The sequence below is a fragment of the Lynx rufus genome, unplaced genomic scaffold, assembly GCF_022079265.1.
Source record: "Lynx rufus isolate CCGP_SWC_20201006 ecotype Redwood Valley unplaced genomic scaffold, mLynRuf1.p SCAF_2, whole genome shotgun sequence".
Classification (NCBI taxonomy): domain Eukaryota; kingdom Metazoa; phylum Chordata; class Mammalia; order Carnivora; family Felidae; genus Lynx; species Lynx rufus.
In genome coordinates this window covers 103,621,862-103,640,525 of record NW_025814834.1, presented here as the reverse complement: position 1 = coordinate 103,640,525, position 18,664 = coordinate 103,621,862, and the positions used below count along the sequence as shown (strand labels likewise).

General features: G+C 38.3%; 1 protein-coding gene across 1 annotated transcript in view; it reads right to left on the bottom strand.

The window, feature by feature from the left end:
• PTPN4 (protein tyrosine phosphatase non-receptor type 4) overlaps positions 1-18,664 on the bottom strand; it is a 228,305-nt gene that overhangs the window by 27,439 nt on the left and 182,202 nt on the right. Inside the window, exons 16-19 of the mRNA XM_047083479.1 lie at positions 18,453-18,612; positions 14,523-14,606; positions 14,373-14,429; positions 8,376-8,532 (exon numbers count right to left, since the gene is read on the bottom strand). Coding sequence (XP_046939435.1) covers positions 8,376-8,532; positions 14,373-14,429; positions 14,523-14,606; positions 18,453-18,612 — 458 coding nt within the window. The remainder of the gene's footprint in view (positions 1-8,375; positions 8,533-14,372; positions 14,430-14,522; positions 14,607-18,452; positions 18,613-18,664) is intronic.

Sequence of the window (18,664 nt, the reverse complement as noted above, 5' to 3'; positions counted from 1 at the left end):
TCAACAACTGGTAGCAAGGCATTAACCAACAATTACTCTTGTGGCTAAAACTATGGTTAATGATGAACTGTTCAGAACAAAACTAGAATATTTATAATGCTGGGATACAGGCATATAAGAATTTTTCTCAGAGGAGACTGATAAAGTGTAGCAGGCACTTGAAACAGTGCAATAAACTGAAGAAAGGAGGAGGGTTTCTTGCCAAAAAACTTAAGGAAGGGGGATTTAATTTATTCTGCATTAAATTTATTCTGCATAGCACAAAGGGACAGAATTAGGAACAAAGAGACTGAAAGAAGACAGATTTTTAGTTCAATTAATAGTTCAAGCTACCCAAAGGGAAAATGAACTGCTTCAGGAGCCACTGAATGCCACACACTGGCAGGATGATTTTGAGGCTATCGTAGAGGAAACTCAAACCATCAGCAAAGGAGCTAGAGAGTATGGTATTAAGGTTTCTCTAAACCTGGAACTGTGGTTATGAATTAACAAGCCAGCTGTCCAGACAAGGAGATGACATGATTAGGCTACTGGCATTGTCCACCACAAACACAGACAGGATTTTTCAAAATGCTCTAACTGTAGCTTGTTACAGAGTTTTCTAAAAGTGGTTCAAAACGGTCTCTTGAGTAAAGATGGCAGAGTAGTATGGGGACCCTGAGCTTGTCTCGTCCCTGAAATGCAGGTGGATCAGTATCAAGCCATTTTGAACACCTAGGAAATTGATCTGCAGACGAACGCAACAATCTGCATAATATGAGCCATAGAACTTGGCAGGTATATGGTGTGGAGAGGTGAACTGGGGGAGAGAAAAGCTGCAGAGCCACTGTGGGTAGAAAGCGATCTTTGTGGATAGAAGACAGAGAGAGAAAGGGGGAGAATACAGTGCTTAGGGATTGCACAAGCAAAGTACTGTTCCTGAAAGTAGCTGGAAAGAAAAAGAGAGAGTGAAAACACTCGCAGGGGACTGGACAAAAAAAAAAAAAAAAAAAAAAATCTGTTCCCCAAAACCACTGATGGGGAGAAAGGAGAGGATTTTAATACCACCACTGTTCTATAAACAGTGGAGTGCAGAGTCTGATGGTCTGAAGCTCAGGGCCTGGCGGTGCTCTGGTGAGCAAGCAGGGTGAATCTTCAGGAGCAGGCAGCACGGTCTGAGGGGTCCATGTGCCACACGGGGAGAAGCGGTTCACCTGATTGAAGTGCATTTGGTAGAGGCCATACAACCTTCCCTTGGGCCAACCAGGTTTACTGATCTTGGAACAAAGACGCCAGACGTCACCAAAACCTGGCGTCGGCTGTGTGTTGTGATTTACCATAAACCCTGAGACTCTGCTGCTGTGCAAATGTTTTCTGGGACGAGCTGGTACCCGGCCATTGCTCGGTGAGACCCTCCCCCAGAGAGTCTAAGCAGATCCAAGCTGCTGGGGGTCTCCAAAGTGTGGGATTTTGAAACACAGCACCATCTGAGATAAAACCCTGGAGGGAGGTTACCACCTGGCAGGCAAACAGCTTAGACATGGTCAAGGTAGAGGAAGGGAGCAGACAGAAGCCTGAGACAAAGAAGGGGTGCTGGTGTGCAGGTTGGTGACGGCATAAAGTTTCTGTGCTAGAGACTAAGGAGTTGGGTTAGGCCATTTGCAATTTTTGTTCGTGCACTTCCATGGATCGACCCCACTAAGCTGAGCAGAGCCACCAAGTGGAGAATGGAGCCGTTACACCAAGCACCAACCACCTGTGCCATCCAGGCATATCCCCCAGAAGACCAGCACAAATCCTTTCCACCTGCTTACTAGTCTACGGACTATAGTGTGCTGTAAAGTTTCAGATCTACAGGAAAATGAATGTAATATCATTTGGGTCTTGTTCTGTTTGCTGGTTCATTTATTTGTTTTCATTGTTTCTGCTTTTCCTTATGTTTTTTTTTTTCTCTCCTTTCTTTCTTGGATACAGAAAGAGCAAATTCTTCCTTATTTTTTTAAAATTTTTATTCTACTTTATTATTTAAAAAAATTAAAAATTTTTCCCTTTCTCTTTATTATCTAGTCTATCAAGCTTCTCTCAACAAACAGACCGAAACACACGTAAGATCTAAATTTTGATTTTTTTTGTTTCATTTTAAATCTTTATTTTATTAATTTTTTTCTTCCTCCAAAATGACAAGATGGAGGAATTCACCCCAGAAGAAAGAACACGAAGAAATGATTACCAGGGATTTAATCAACACAGATGCAAGTAAGATGTCTGAATAGAATTTAAAACCGCAATTTTATTACTAGCTGGAGTTGACAAATGCATAGAAGACACAAGAGAATTCCTTTCTGCAGAGATTAAAGAACTAAAATCTAGTCAGGCAAAAATTAAAAATGCTATAAACTGAGATGTAATCTTGAATGGATGCCGTCATGGCAAGGATGGATAAAGCAGAGCAGCAAAACAGTGTTACAGAAAATAAAATTATAGAAAATAATGAAGTAAAAAAAAAAAGAGGGAAACAAAGGCAAAAAGATTACAATACAAGACTTAGAGAACTCAGTGACTTATTAAAAAGTAACAACATTGGAATCATAGGAGTCCCAAAAGATGAAGAGAGAGAAAAGGGGGCAGAAAGTATTATGTGAGCAAATTATAGTGGAAAACTTTTCCTAATCTGAGAAAGGACACCGACATCAAAATCTGAGAAGCACAGAAGACTCTGATTAGATTCAACAAAAATCAACCATCACCAAGGCATATCATAGTTAAATTCACAAAATACACAGACAAGAAAAGAATTATGAAAGAAACAAGGGAAAAAAGTCCTTAACCTACAAGAGAAGATAGATCAGGTTTGCAGCAGATATGTCCACAGAAACTTGGCAGGCCAGAAAGGAGTGGCAGGATGGATTCAACGTGCTTCATCAGAAAAATATGCAGCCAAGAACTCTTTATCCAGCAAGGCTGTGATTCAAAATAGAAGGAAAGATAAAGAGTTTCCCAGACAAAAACTAAAGGAGTTCATGACCACCAAACCAGCCCTGCAAGAAATTTTAAGGGGAGTCTTTGAGTGAAGGAAAAACAAGACCAAAAGCAACAAAGACTAGAAAGGACCAGAGAACATCACCAGAAACACCAACTCTACATGCAACACAATGGCACTAAATTCATATATTTCAATAATCCCTCTAAATGTAAATGGACTAAATGCTTCAATCAAAAGACACAGGTTATCAGAATGGATAATAAAACAAGACCACCTATATGCTGCCTTCAAGGGACTGATTTTAGACCTAAAGACACCTGCAGAATGAAATTAAGGGGATGGAGAAACATCTATCATGCTAATGGATGTCAAAACAAAGACTGTAACAAGAAATGAAAAAGGGCATTATATCATAATTAAGGTGTCTATCAACATCGCACTTACAGCAATGGACAGATCACTGAAGCAGAAAATCAACAAGGAAACAATAGCTTTGAATGACACACTGGACCGGATGGACTTAACAGATATATTCAGAATATTTCATCCTGAAGCAGCAGAATACCCATTCTTTTCGAGTGCACATGGAACATTCTCCAGAACAGATTACATACTGGGTCACAAATAAGCCTTCAACAAGTACAAAATGATCAATATCATACCATGCGTATTTTGAGATGACAACACTATGAAACCTGAAACAACCACAAGAAAAAAATTTGGAAAGACCACGAATACTTGGAGATTAAAGAACATCATACTAAAGAATGAATGGGAGAGATGGGGTGCCTGGGTGACTCAGTTGGTTAAGCATCCAACTTCAGCTCATGTCATGATCTCGTGAGTTGTTGAGTTTGGCCCCACTTTGGGCTCTGTGCTGACAGCTCAGAGCCAGGAGCCTGCTTCAGATTCTGTGTCTCCCTCTCTGCCCCTCTTCCACTCAGGCTCTATCTCTCTCCCTCTCAAAAATAAATAAATATTAAATTTTAAAAAAGGGGGGCACCTGGTGGCTCAGTCGGTTGGGCATCCGATTTCAGCTCAGGTCATGATCTCACAGTCCGTGGGTTCAAGCCCCGCATTGGGCTCTGTGCTGTCAGTTCAGAGCCTGGAGCTTGCTTTGGATTCTGTGTCTCCCTCTCTCTCTCTGCCCCTCCCCCCATTCATACTTTGTCTCTATCAAAAAATGAATAAACGTTAAAAAATTTTTTTAATTAAAAAAAGAAAGGAACAAATGGGTTAACAAAGAAATTAAAGAAGAAATTAAGAAGTACATAGAAGCCAATGAAAATGAGAACAAAAGTGTCCAAAACCTCTGTGAGACAGCAAAGGCAATCTTAAGAGGGAAGTACATAGCAATCCAAGACTTCCTAAAGAAGGGGGAATGTCTCAAACATACAGCCTAATCATACACCTCTAAAGGAGCTGGAAAACAAATAGCAAATAAAGCCTAAAACCCGAAGAAGGGAAATGATAAAGAGCAGAAACCAAGGATATTGAAATAAAAACAAAAAACAGTAGAATAGATTAATGAAAGCAGGAGCTGGCTCTTTGAAAGAATTAACAAAATTGATAAATCCCTAGCCAGATTTATCAAAAAGAAGGAAAGGACCCAAATAAAATCATGAACAAAAGAGGACAGATCACAACTGACACCACAGAAATACAAAGAAGAGAATATTATGAGCAACTATATGCCAACAAATTGGGCAATCTGGAAAAAATGGACAAATTCCTAGAAACATATAAAGTAGAAACAGGAAAAGATAAAATTTTAACAGACCCATAACCATAAGGAAATTCAATCAGTCATCAAAAATCTCCCAAAAAACAAGAGTCCAGGGCCAGATGGCTTTCCAGGGGAATTCTACCAAACATTTAAAGAAGAGTTAATACCAATCTTTTGAAGGTGTTGAAAGAAAGAAAGAAAGAAAGAAAGAAAGAAAGAAAGAAAGAAAGAAATGGAAGGAAAGCTTCCAAACTCATTCTATGAGGCCAGCATTACCTTAATTCCAAAACCAAAGACCCCACTAAAAAGGAGAACTACAAACCAAACCAATTTCCCTGATGAATATGGATGCGAAAATTCTCAACAAGTTACTAGCAAACTGAATGCAACAATACATTAAAAGAATTACTCAAGTGGGATTTATTCCTGGGCTATAGGCCTGGTCCAAAATACACAAATCAATCACCATGATACATCACATTAATAAAAGAAAGGATAAGAACCACATAATCCTCTCAATAGGTGCAGAAAAAGTATTTGACAAAATACAGCATCCTTTCTTTTTAAAAGTCCTCAAGAAAGTAGGGATAGAAGGAACATACCTGAAGATCATAAAGGCCATGTATGAAAGACCCACAGCTAATATCATCCTTGATCGGGAAAAACTGAGAGCTTTCCCCTTAAGGTCAGGAACACGACAGGGATGTCCACTCTCACTACTATTATTCAACATAGAATTGGAAGTCCTAGCCTCAGGAATCAGACAAAAAGAAATAAAAGGCATCCAAATCGGCAGGAAGTCAAACTTTTCACTCTTGGTAGACGACATGACACTCTACATGGAAAAACCTGAAAGACTCCACCAAAAAACTACTAGAACTGATATATGAATTCAGCAAAGGTGTAGAATATAAAGTCAATATATAGAAATCGGTTGTATTTCTATACACCAATAATGAAGCAACAGAAACAGAAATCAAGGAATCAATCGCATTTACAATGACACTGAAAATAATAAAATACCTAGGTATAAACATAACCAAAGAGGTGAAAGATCTGTATGCCGAAAACTATAGAAACCTTATGAAAGAAACTGAAGAAGACACAAAGAAATGGAAAAACATTTTATGCTCGTGGATTGGAAGACCAAGTATTATTAAAATGTTGATGATACCCAAAGCAATCTACATTCAACGCAATCCTTACCAAAAACTAGCATTCTTCACAAAGCTACAATAAACAATTCTAAATTTGTATGGAACCAGAAGACTCCAAATAGCAAAGTAACATTGAAAAAGAAAAACAAAACTGGAGGCATCACAATTCCAGACTTCAAGCTGTATTACAAAGCTGTGATCATCAAGACAGTATGGTATCAGCACAAAAATAGACAGATCAATGGAAAAGAAGGGAGAACCCAGAAATGGACACACTAATGATTGGCCAACTAATCTTTGACAAAGCAGGAAAGACTATCTAATGAAAAAAACACAGTGTCTTCACCAAATGGTGTTGGGAAAACTTGACAGTGACATGGCAAAAGACCTGGACCATTTCTTACACCATATACAAAAATAAACTCAAAATAGATGAAAGACCTAAGTGTGAGACAGGAAACCGTCAAAATTCTAGAGGACAAACAGGCAGCAACTTCTTCGTAGATGTCTCCAGAGGCAAGGAAAATGAAAACAAAAATGAACTACTGGGACCTCATCAAGATAAAAAGCTTCTGCACAGTGAAGGAAACAATCAACAAAACTAAAAGACAAGCAACCAAATGGGAGAAGATATTTGCAAATGACATACTGGATAAAGGGTTAGTATCCAAACTCTATAAAGAACTTACCAAATTCAACTTGCTGCCGCCCCAGAATAATCCAATTAAGAAATGGACAGAAGACATGAATAGACACTTTTCCAAAGAAGACATCCAGATGGCTAACAGACACATGAAAAGATGTTCAACATCACTCATCACCAGGGAAATACATATCAAAACCACAATGAGATATCACCTCACACTGGTCAGAACGGCTAAAATTAACAACTCAGGAAACAACAGATGCTGGCAAGGATGTGGAGAAAGGGGAACCCTTTTGCACTATTGCTGGGAATGCAAACTGGTGCAGCCACTATGAAAAATAGTACGGAGGGTCCTCAAAAAATTAAAACTAGAACTACCCCACGACCCAGTAATTGCACTAGTAGGTATGTACCCAAAGGATACAAAAACGCTGATTTGAAGGGGCACATTCACCCCAATGTTTATAGCAACACAATCAACAATAGCCAAATTATGGAAAGAGCCCAAACGTCCATCGACTGACGAATGGATAAAGAACATGTGGTGTGTACGTGTCTGGGTGTGTATAATGGAATATTAGTGATCAAAAAGAATTAAATCTTGCCATTTGCAACAATGTGGAGGGAACTAGAATGTATTATGCTAAGCGAAATAAGTCATTCAGAGAAATAAATATATGATTTCACTCATATGTAGAATTTAAGAAACAAAACAGATGAACACAGGAGAAGGGAAGGAAAAATAAGATAAAAACAGAGAGGGAGACAAACCAGAAGAGACTCTTAAATAGAAAGAACAAATTGAGGGTTGCTGGGAGGGTGTGGGGTGAGAGGATGGGCTAAATGGGTGATGGGCATTAAGGAGGGCACTTGTTGGGATGAGCAATGGGTGTTATATTTAAGTGATGAATCACTAAATTCTACTTGTGAAACCATTACTACACTGTATGTTAACTAACTTGGATTTAAAAACTAACTTGGATTTACTTTTAAAAAAAGTAAATAAAAGTGGTTCAAAATATACTCATTTATTTAACAAGTATTTACTGTGTACCGACCACTACTAGAGCAACTGAGGGAAGAGGGAGGCCTTTTTAGCTATGGTAGTCAGAAGAGAAGGATTTTCTGGGGAAGACATCTGAGCAGAGACCTGAATGGAGATATAAATCATAGAAAAATCAAGAAGAGCATCTTAGGCATAAGGAATTTTTATTTATTTATTTTTTCAATATATGAAATTTATTGTCAAATTGGTTTCCATACAACACCCAGTGCTCATCCCAAAAGGTGCCCTCCTCAATATCTATCACCCACCCTCCCCTCCCTCCCACCCCCCATCAACCCTCAGTTTGTTCTCAGTTTTTAAGAGTCTCTTATGCTTTGGCTCTCTTCCTCTCTAACCTCTTTTTTTTTTTTTTCTTCCCCTCCCCCATAGACGTCTGTTAAGTTTCTCAAGATCCACCTAACTTTCTCTGTATGACTTATTTCACTTAGCATAACACTCTCCAGTTCCATCCACATTGCTACAAAGGGCCATATTTCATTCTTTCTCATTGCCACGTAGTACTCCATTGTGTATATAAACCACAATTTCTTTATCCATTCATCAGTTGATGGACATTTAAGCTCTTTCCATAATTTGGCTATTGTTGAGAGTGGGCAGAAGGAATTTTTAAAAAGCCAGCACAGAACAGAGGAGAGCGAGCAAGGCTGTGTGGTAGACAAGGGCCAAGAACTGAATCCTACCACAAGTGTGAATGCAAGCCACTTTGAGCAGTAAACTGTCATGGCATGATTTGTTTTTTAAAAGCCCGCTCTGGTTGCTGCGTCTAGTAACAAAAGTAAGAAACAATAAAAATATCCAGTGCTACACAGAGTACTCACCATTAGGTCGAACCAGAAGTACGAGTTCCCCAGAATGTCTCTCGCAGCTAGCTTTAATAAATAGGACAACTTGATCATGGGTATGTTCTGCAATGTCCCGACCGTTGATCAGTACAACTTGGTCCCCTTCATTCAATCGAGGGACACAGAGGTCAGCCTATAGTGTAACATAAATAAAGTTTCAGGTGTGTACATGGCTTTCTGAAAGTAAAGCACGGGAACTTATTTTTATAGACACTACAGCAGGAGAACAAAAACTATATGTAGAACGGCATCCATCCATTTACTCATCTGTTTGCAAGAAGTAGAAATCTAGCTTTCCCATGAAGCTACTACCTTTTTTTCTTTTTCTTTTCAACAACTCCTTCCTTGGTGTCCTATTATACGCCTAGATACACAGATAAGACTATGCCTCAAGGTGCATAGATACAGGCAGCCCTCACTTTGCATGGTCCAGATATGTACAAATTTGTCACCACAGTACAGTTAGATAACACCCGTCTCCCAACAAGGTTCAGATTGCAGTTGCCACGATGCATTAATTGAATAATTGCATAACGTACGAACTTGGCTACCAGCTTGTGAGTCCACAAATCACGACATAAGTAACAGACACACATCACAATCAGTGACCTATCACACATCGCTTCTTTCAAAGTCTGTTGGTGATGTGCATCTGTTATTCGGATCACGCAGGGACAGCAAAGCAGGTACTTGTGTCACCTCCATGTCTCCCAGTGATAAACCCACGTAAATATAAAGCAGGAACTAGCCAGAAAAGTTAAAAATGCAACAAAGAAACAAAAGAGTGATAGTGCTGGAAGCAAAATGCAAATCGAATATCAACCGCTGACAGTGGAAATGCTGCTGCTGCTGCTGCTGCTGCTGCTGCTGCTGCGGCTACTGTTAGCCTCTAGGCATACAGTGAAAGGAATTCAGTGAAGGCAGACTTATCAACATAAATGACGAAAGTGGCTGTGATGAGAAAGATGAAAATGTCCTAGAGGAAGTGAGGCTGGCAAAAAAGTTCTCACTAAAGGTATATTTCATAACACTGAAAATGCACAGGATGAATGCTAGAAGTGAATACAAATTTAGAAAGGATTAGGACAATTTGCCAAGGAAAGAAAAATGCTCACTCTTGTATTTTAAGTTACCCGACAATAAGGGAAACAAGTTTCAACATAGTTGTGGTAAGTTTCCATCAGAAAATAGAATGCTTTATATTTCTCAGTGTTTCTGATAGTTTGAATTAGAGGATAATAAAGCACTATAAGTTTTATTATTTTTTCATCTCCCTATATATTTATAAGAGAAACTAAGAAAATTTCAATTATTTGATAAAAAATTTAAAGGTCCTAGAAATCACCATAACTTTTCCCACTGATTATCAAGATCGCTTTACACAGTGTCAGCTTGCATGGTCGTTTTTATGGTTCTGCACTACAGTGCGAAGTGACAGCGGCCTGCATTTTACTGAGAAAACAAAGGTAATTAGGCTAAAAGAGGCAAGCACAAGTACGGACAGCATGCTCCAGGAACACAGCAATGCGAACAGATGGGCGTCAAGTCTGAAGGATGATAGGTCGGACAGAGAAGGAAGTGACAGGGTCGGATCTTACAAAAAAGGGATTGAAGAAATGAAAGCACTACTAGTCAAATTCATAATAATAAAAAAGTCAATAAAATCCAACAAGGTACTGTCACTAGTGGCAAGAGCAAAAGTTCTTCCTTTGCTGCTTACAAAGTGTGTGATTTTAAACACATGAAACTCTGGATATGGAGCAGGTATCTGCTCTAATTATTTCACAGATTTGTAAAGGCAGAAATGTGATGATTCAATGCAGAGCATTACAATCTAGAAAATGCAAGTTCAGAAGTAATGACCATTCTCTCTAGTCGCTCCTTTCTCTACTTCTCACAGTGAAGATGACATTCATATACTCCCTCTGTGCACTAGCACTGTGATACTTTTATGTACCAATATGGTCCCTAGTTTTTGTAAATGCCTCTGCGGTACCCGAAGAGTGGTGAACTGCTCCATATCAATGGTACTGGGAGAAATGTAATGGGCTAGAGCAAAGGGTTACCCTCTTACCTTATTTGTGGACAGTACAGCTGGCAGGAAAGAGGCGGAGTCCATGTGGTAGGAAGAGAATAGCTATGCATTTCTCTTACTGTACCTTGAACACATCCACTGGTATTTCCAGTTCAGAGACTGAGGCTAATGGGGTAGTTAATCAATATGCTAGAACATGCAGAGGTTAATTTTTTTGAACCCATTATCACTGACAGAAACTCTCTCATACTTAATCTGCCTTTCATTGGGTTTATTTATAAATTTCTATTTTCATTCTTTTTTTTTTTTTGTGGAAGCTGAAGCTGCATTTTATTTATCTATTTGCATTCTGATCCGGAAAGTCTAGATAAACTACATACTTATTTATTCATTTTTAAATGTTTATTTGTTTTGAGTCAGGGGCGGGGCAGGGAGGAGCAGAGAGAGAGGGAGAGAGAATCCCAAGCAGGCTCCGCACTGTCAGAGCAGAGCCTGATGCAGGGCTTGATCTCACAAACTGTGAGATCATGACCTGAGCCACAATCAAGAGTCAGGATGCTTAACCGACTGAGACACCCAGGCACCCCAATAAACTATATATTTAAACGAATTTTGTTGAAGCATCAATTGCTGGCTCAAAGATAATCAGACGGAAAGAAAAACATGGTTTTAATTGGGAATTATTTTAACCACTTCAGAAGGTGTCCAATATAAAAAATAACATTAAAATATCTGAAGTCCTGTTCTTTTCCCCCAATCACCTAAAATGAGGTTTCCAACTGGAACACTGTGATGGTCTCTAAGAAGATAATATAAAAATGTTAAGTTTCTATTGTTCTAACTTCAGCCAATATATTTTTTAAGGCTTCCTTCTGGAAACCTCTTTCTTCCTCCCTTAACTGTTGTTATGCTTCGCTGGTTTTGTTTTTTCCATCCACCTTTCTTGTCTCTCATTCTCTGCCTTTTGGGAACTTTTGTGTCTTCTCTTATCTTTTAAATGCGGTGTTTTCTAACTGCGACTTTTTTAAAATTTTAAAGGTAGGCTCTCCACGAGATGTGGGGCTTGAACTCATGACCTGAGATCAAGAGTCACACGCCCTACTGACTGAGCTAGTGAGGTGTCCTTCAGCCAATATTTATGGGACATAGCTCTACATGGCAGATAGGGAAAATTATCAATAATCTGTATAGCCTAAAAAGAAAATTTAGAGTCACAGAATTCTGTTCAGAAATAAACCTGTCTATATGATGTTCCCTGAACACCTCTGACTTAATTGAAAATGATCCACATTCACTGCTCAGGAAAATTAGTATTTCTTTTATGTCATTCAGTTACTATTACAACTGGTGGATAAATAAAAAAAGATATATTATCTTTTGTAATTACAAGAGCAACACATTCTCATTATCATGATTCAGACAACTAAAGAGAAGAATATAAAACAAAGTGATAAACACCAATAACTCCACTACCCAGATGAAAAGCTATTAGCATTTTGAGTATGTTTTCCAAACTTTTTAAATTTTTAAAAAATGTTTATTTATTTTTGAGAAACAGAGAGACAGAGTGTGAGCAGGGGAGGGGCAGAAAGAGAGGGAGACACAGAATCCGAAGCAGGCTCCAAGCTCTGAGCTGGCAGCACAGAGCCTGACATGGGGCTCGAACCCATGAACCACAAGATCATGACCTGAGCTGAGTCAGACACTCAAACAACTAAGCCACCCAGGCACCCCTATTTCCCAAAATTTTAAAGCACTAACTCACATTTTAAAAAACTGGATCACACATACATGGGGAGCAATAATACACATTTTCCATGACACCATTTTATGAACCTATTTTCATACTTATATAGAACTACACCATCTATCATTTCAACAGCTGTAAAGCAGCACATAATTTATTTCACCAACTTCAATGATGTACGTTTTACCACCACCCCAATCTTTATTATAAACAATATTACAATGAACTTCCTTGCATATCCTTTGTTCCCTAGTCCAACTGCTTCATTACCGGCAACTGCCAGAAGTGGCATCATCATGTCAAAATATATGTATTTGACTTAAAAAAAATTTTAGTTAAAATTTTTGTTTTTAGTAAAGTTCACATCACACAGCTTGAAGAAATGACTAAGTCTACAAGATTACTAAGGCAAGCAACCATTTCTTGTGTTCCTCTGTACATCCTGCTCCCCCACCCCAGGCAACTTCTTTCAACAGTTTAGCTACATCTTTTGTATCTATTTCAGTATCTCCAAATAACATCCTGATTTTGTTTTTCTTTAGTTTTCTATTTTAGATGTTATCTACAGATGAGAATTTAACAATCTTTCATCTCTGCATCTGCAGTCTGTCCTAAACATACATATTTCCCATTATATATATATACTAATAAATAATTTTGGACTATTTCCCCCATCTTTGTCCCCAGCCTTCACATGAATAGGTTTAAGAGGCATTTTATATATCATATCCCTGGCCTGTCCCCACTGACCCCAAGTGATGTGTTGAAAAGAGGACATCTGATACAAGCTGGATCTATAAAGGACTTACTTCCCAGAAGTCTGTAAACTGGACTGAGAGGTTTAATCACTCTGGGTTACTAAACTGGTAATATATAAACCTACAAGTTACCAGTAGCCCACCACATAAACTAAGAATGGTGGTAGCTATTCAGTTTCTCTTTCGTACAGAGTCAGGGTCATAATCATATTTGAAAGTAGAGTATGTGGTGGGAATGTTACAGGACTAACTTGAAGCTGCTACTAAGTACACAGTCTTTATTCAGCCTGTATTTTATTTAGAGGATCTAGACAGATGAGGCTGATTCCCTACACAAACTGGTTTGCAGTGGGAGAGAAGAATGGAGCATAAAAAGAAACAAAGGTGAAAAATAGAGAGTCCTGATGTTTATTTTAAAGTTTTGGGTTTTTTTCCCTCCAGGTCTGACCACATTTATATCTTTGGGTCTTGTGAGGTACTACTATAGCTATAGGACACATTTTATATTTATGCATAAGCCAGTGGTATTCCAGAGTATCCTGTTATTTGCAACCAACAAAGTCCTTAACAACCAGAACCAAAGGTATGTATTGATATCCTTGATCAATCTTGACTGTGATCATCAAATCAATTATAAGGTTGCTGCGCAGCACCAAAAAAAAAAAAGCCTAACTGGACTCTTTCAGGCTGCTGGTTTATATCTGTCTGTGGACACAGAGACAGGTAAATGATAAAAGATGCTGATGGAAAACTCCTTGAAGACCATTTAGGTCAAGTAGGCAACAACAGAAATGGGAAATTGAGGGCAATATTTGCTACATAAAAAAGCAATAAAGAGAACACACCCACAACTCATTAAGAATTGTCCTTGTGATGAGCAGAAAGTTCATGAATCCTGAAGGTGAATTAAGGGAACAGGAGGGTTCATCATAATGGGTACATACAGTGTTTTCTCAACTTCTGTTTACAATGTTTATAATACAAAGTTTAAAAACTGTCCCTATAGGGAAAAAAAATCACTAGTTATCATACCTATTTAAAGTCAATTTTTAAAACACAAAGTAGGCAAACAGATTATAGGTAAACAATTCTATATGAAAGTACCAAACAAAAAAGCAAAACAAATACTATACCTCTGTCTCTATTTTTCTGTTTAGAGCAGTTATTTTGATAGAATCTATTAGCACTTTAGAAACTGTAGTTTCTATAACTGAAAGTTATAAACAGCTTCTTTCCAAAAACATGGATTTAAAAAAACTCTTATACACAGGAAGTTAGAAAACTTCCCAACAATTTAAGAGATTTAGCCAACATTTGATACTTGACAAATTTTCAGAAAAGGTTAATTTTTTCCCACTTATTTAAACTAATAAAAATAAAATGAGTACATGTTCTTGAAAATAGGATTTACTTGCAAGATATAGATAACTCACAGGTGTTCCTGGTGCTACTCGGGACACGATCACAGGCATCTTCTGATCATACCCTCCCTTAACAACAGAGCAAATCAGATATCAGTCAAATATTACCAAAATAGACACACCTTAATTTAAAAACTGAGTACAATGTAAATTCTAGATTACCTTCACATTGAATCCAAACCTTCCATTTTCATCAGGTTTCATTCTGATTAGAACAAGATTATCTTGTGGGATACCACCATTAGGCTTAAAGAAAAATAAATAACTTGTAATCTTCCTCACTTATAATCTCTCCTTGAAATATATACATGAAGTATGCTTTTTGTACATTAATATTATCTACAACATATAAAAAGTCATAACTTAAATTCAAAATTTTAATTCAGGAAACTACATTGTTTTTAAAATTTTTAAAAATATTTACTTTTGAGAGAGAGAGACAGAGAGACAGAATACGAGCAGGGGAGGGGCAGAGAGAGAAGGAGACACAAAATGCAAAGCAGGCTCCAGGTTCTGAGCTGTCAGCACAGAGCTGGATGCGGGGCTCTAACTCATGAACCATGAGTTCATGACCTGAGCTGAAGTTGGACACTTAACCGACTGAGCCACCCAGGAGCCCCAGGAAAGTAAATCCTGATTACTAACTTGCAGTTACACAACTAGATACAGCCTCCTTGTCACTGCATGCTAGACTAAGTGCAAGGAGGAACAGGGGCATTATGATTTAAGTTATTAATTGCAATACCCCTAGAACCTGGCTCAAAGCTCTTCACACAACAAGTGTTCATAAGTGTTACAGGAACTCACATTCCTCCCTCTGCTTTTTAAAGACAGCTTTATTGGGATATAACTCACACATTATATACACTTCACGCAGTGTTTAATTCAATCATTTTTACTATAGCCACAGCGTTGTAGAAACACCACTACCATTGAATTTTAAAATATTTTCAGCCCTGTCACAAAGAGATCCTGTACCTATTAGCAGTCAGTCATTTCCCATCCCTTCACCCCCCCCCCATTCCTTAAGTCCTATTCAACCATTAATCTATTTTCTGTCTCTTTACATTTGACTATTCTGGACATTTCGTGTACATGGTCATTTGGAACTGGTTACTTTCACTGAATATGTTTTATGTGTGCTTTCAGGGGAAGTATCTGGCTAATTCTTGCTTATCCTTCAAGACACGGGTCAGAGATGCTCACTTTGGGAAGTCTTCCCTTAACCCTACAGCTGCATTAGTTATTTGTATCTCCTTCCTTATAATCACTTCTAATTATATTACCTTCAAACTGATTTCCCACTTGCTCTAGACCCAGGTCCTATTCCATACTCAAGGATACTGCTATAGCAATTAATTCTCTACTCTCCTACATTATCCATTTTCCCCACCCTTCTGAGAAATACTTTTATGTGTCCCCTTAAAAAAAACGAACTTTCTCTGGACTCCACTTCCCCATCTAGTTACGCCCCATTTGTCTCCTTCCCCTTGCTCTTAAACGTCTTTAAAGAGTTGGCCACATTTGCTGTCTCTATTCCCTCTGATCTCATCCTCTCAGAGTCATGTTTTTATCTCCAATGCTCCATCAAAACTGTTCTAATTAAGTCACCAAAGAGTTTCACACTGCTAAATCCAGTGTTCAACTGTCAATCCTTGTCTTGACTTACCAGTAACATCTGACAAAGTTGGCTATTCTATTCTCTCTGTGACTTTCTTGCCATTAGTCAGTTAGCCGGTGGACTAGTTTTCTTCCTACCTTGCTGTCTGAATCTTCTCAGTCTCCTTTGCTGGTCTCTTCATCTCCCTAATGCTTACATTTTGGAGAGCCAAAGACCTCCTAGAACCTCCTATTTAGTTATCAGCACACACTACACTTCCTTGGTGTTTTTTTTCCTCTCTCGTGATTCTACCTACTGTCTACATGCCATCAACCCTCAGTGTTATTATAACCCTAGCTTGGACCTTTCTCTTCAACTCCAGAACCATATCTGTAAATGGACTTCTAGTAGCCATCTCAAACTTATGTCCCAAACTGTACCCCTAATATATCACCCATACCTGCTCTACCTGCAGCCTTTTACTTCTCAGTAAACAGAAACTTCGTAAAACCTTGGTGTTCAGGCCCAAACCTTGCTGTTATCTTGGATTCCTCTTTCTCCAGCACTCCACATCCAATCCCTCAGCATATTATGTTAGCTCTGTTCTAAAACTATCCAGAATACAGCCATGTCTTCCTCCTTCCACTGCTACCATATGGATCCAAATCACCACCGCTTGCCTGGAATACTGCATGACCTCACAACCAGTATCTCTGCTTCTACCCTTTGTCTATTTTCAATACAACAGTCAGACTGACACTGTTTACAACTTAAGTGACATCATGCTGCTTTTCTCCTCACATATGACCTGTCCCTTTTGCTTCGTATCTCACTCAGGGTTAAAAAACACAATCTTTAAAGACTTTGGCTTTCTCCTGTACCTATCTCCTCTTCATTAGCTCATTTTGCTCGAGCCACACTGATTCCCTTGGTGTTCCTTGACCGTATCAGTCATACTCCTCGCTTTGTACCTTCTATTCCCTCAGCTCCCCTGATCTTCCACTAGCTATCTATCTGACTCATCACTGAGTTCATCCCTGGCTTACACCATTTAAAACTGTGGTCCTCTAATCCTGAAATTCTCTAGCCCCTTCCTTCTTTATTATTCTCCCCAGAATGTATACTATCTAACATGCTATATATTTAGATTATTTACCTTGTTTACTGTTTGTCTCGCCCTTATCCCCAGAATGTAAGTTCCTTGAAGGTAGAATTTTTGGGGTTTTTTTTCCTATTTTATTCCAATATATCCCCAAAGCCTGTAACAATGCACAATTCTTAATAATTAATGTTTGCATAAATGATTAAATAAATTAGGTTGTAGATTATTTAACAGCAGGGACCATGTCTTATTTGTCTTTATATTCCCACTACCCACCAAAGTACCGAGCTCATAGAAAGACCTCAGTGACTACGAATCGATGAATGAATGTATGAGTGAGCGATACAGGAGAATCACCACACAGGTATTACCAAATATGTCACTCATTTTTGGTAAGGATTCTGATTGTTTTTGGATGTGCCTGTGGTGGTGAAGCAGTAACTGTGGGAGAACAGAGTGGCTGCTTCGTGCTCTTCAAACTTTAGACATAAGAGGGCTACCACAGAGGCGGCGACCAGGAACTTCTGGCCCTACCAATACCTTCTGCGGGTCCTCCTCTCCCTGTATCTTATTTTATTTCCTGATGTCTCCTTAAGTTTCCTGAAATATACCCATATTTGTCTGTCTTAAAACTTCTTCATGAACACAGTGTATCCCTAAAATTTACTGACAATCTCACTTTTGGTTTATTTACATCTCCTTGAGAAAGCAATGAAAATTCATAAATCAGGAGATTCGAAAAATTTACCATTTTGTTGTGGTAAAAGCATGTCCTCTAAAGGAAAAGCACCAAATGATCCATAAATATATTTTATAGAGCAGAGAGTGATCATAAAATCCAGGGACCTGAACTCAATTTCAAAAGGTTAATGAAAATGATAAAGTCCATGCACCTGGTGAATGATATAATAAAGTTAGTGATATTTAATGGATTATTAGCATTTCTTCTAAAAGCGAGTGTTTTGCAAGACTGAAATCAACATAAATTTGTCAGGAATTAACTTCTAGAGAAATTTTTAAAATGAAGATAAGTTGAAATCCCACAATTGGGTCAATCATGGCAAAATTCATGACCAACGTATGATGAAAAAAAGAAAGTACAATAATTTAATTTACAGATAAAACATACCACAGTCTAAAAGAAATTTCATTACAGATTAAAAAGTTCAAAGGGAGGGTGCCTGGATGGCTCAGTTGGTTGAGCATCCAACTTTTGATTTCAGCTTGTGTCATGACCCCAGGGTAGTGGGATCAAGCCCTGGGCTGGGCTCCCCACTGAGTGTGGAGTCTACTTAAGATTCTCTCTCTTCCTCTCTCCCATACTCTCTCTCTCTAAATGATAAAAGTAAAAATTCAAAGAGGTGTGAGAATATCTGAAGTAGGTACTTACAGTAGATTTTTCAGGGGAAGATGGAACATCAAATGTTTCATTAATATGGTTTTCCAGATCTTGTTGAGAATGTGAATAATGAATTTGGTTCCAACTGTTTTTCTTTGATTGTTTGGGTGGTAAAGCTGGAGGCTGCCCATCTCCAGGGGTCTCCTGTGATCTAGATAGGAAAAAAAGAAAAACAAAGGACTATTTTGGAAGTTGTCTTCTAG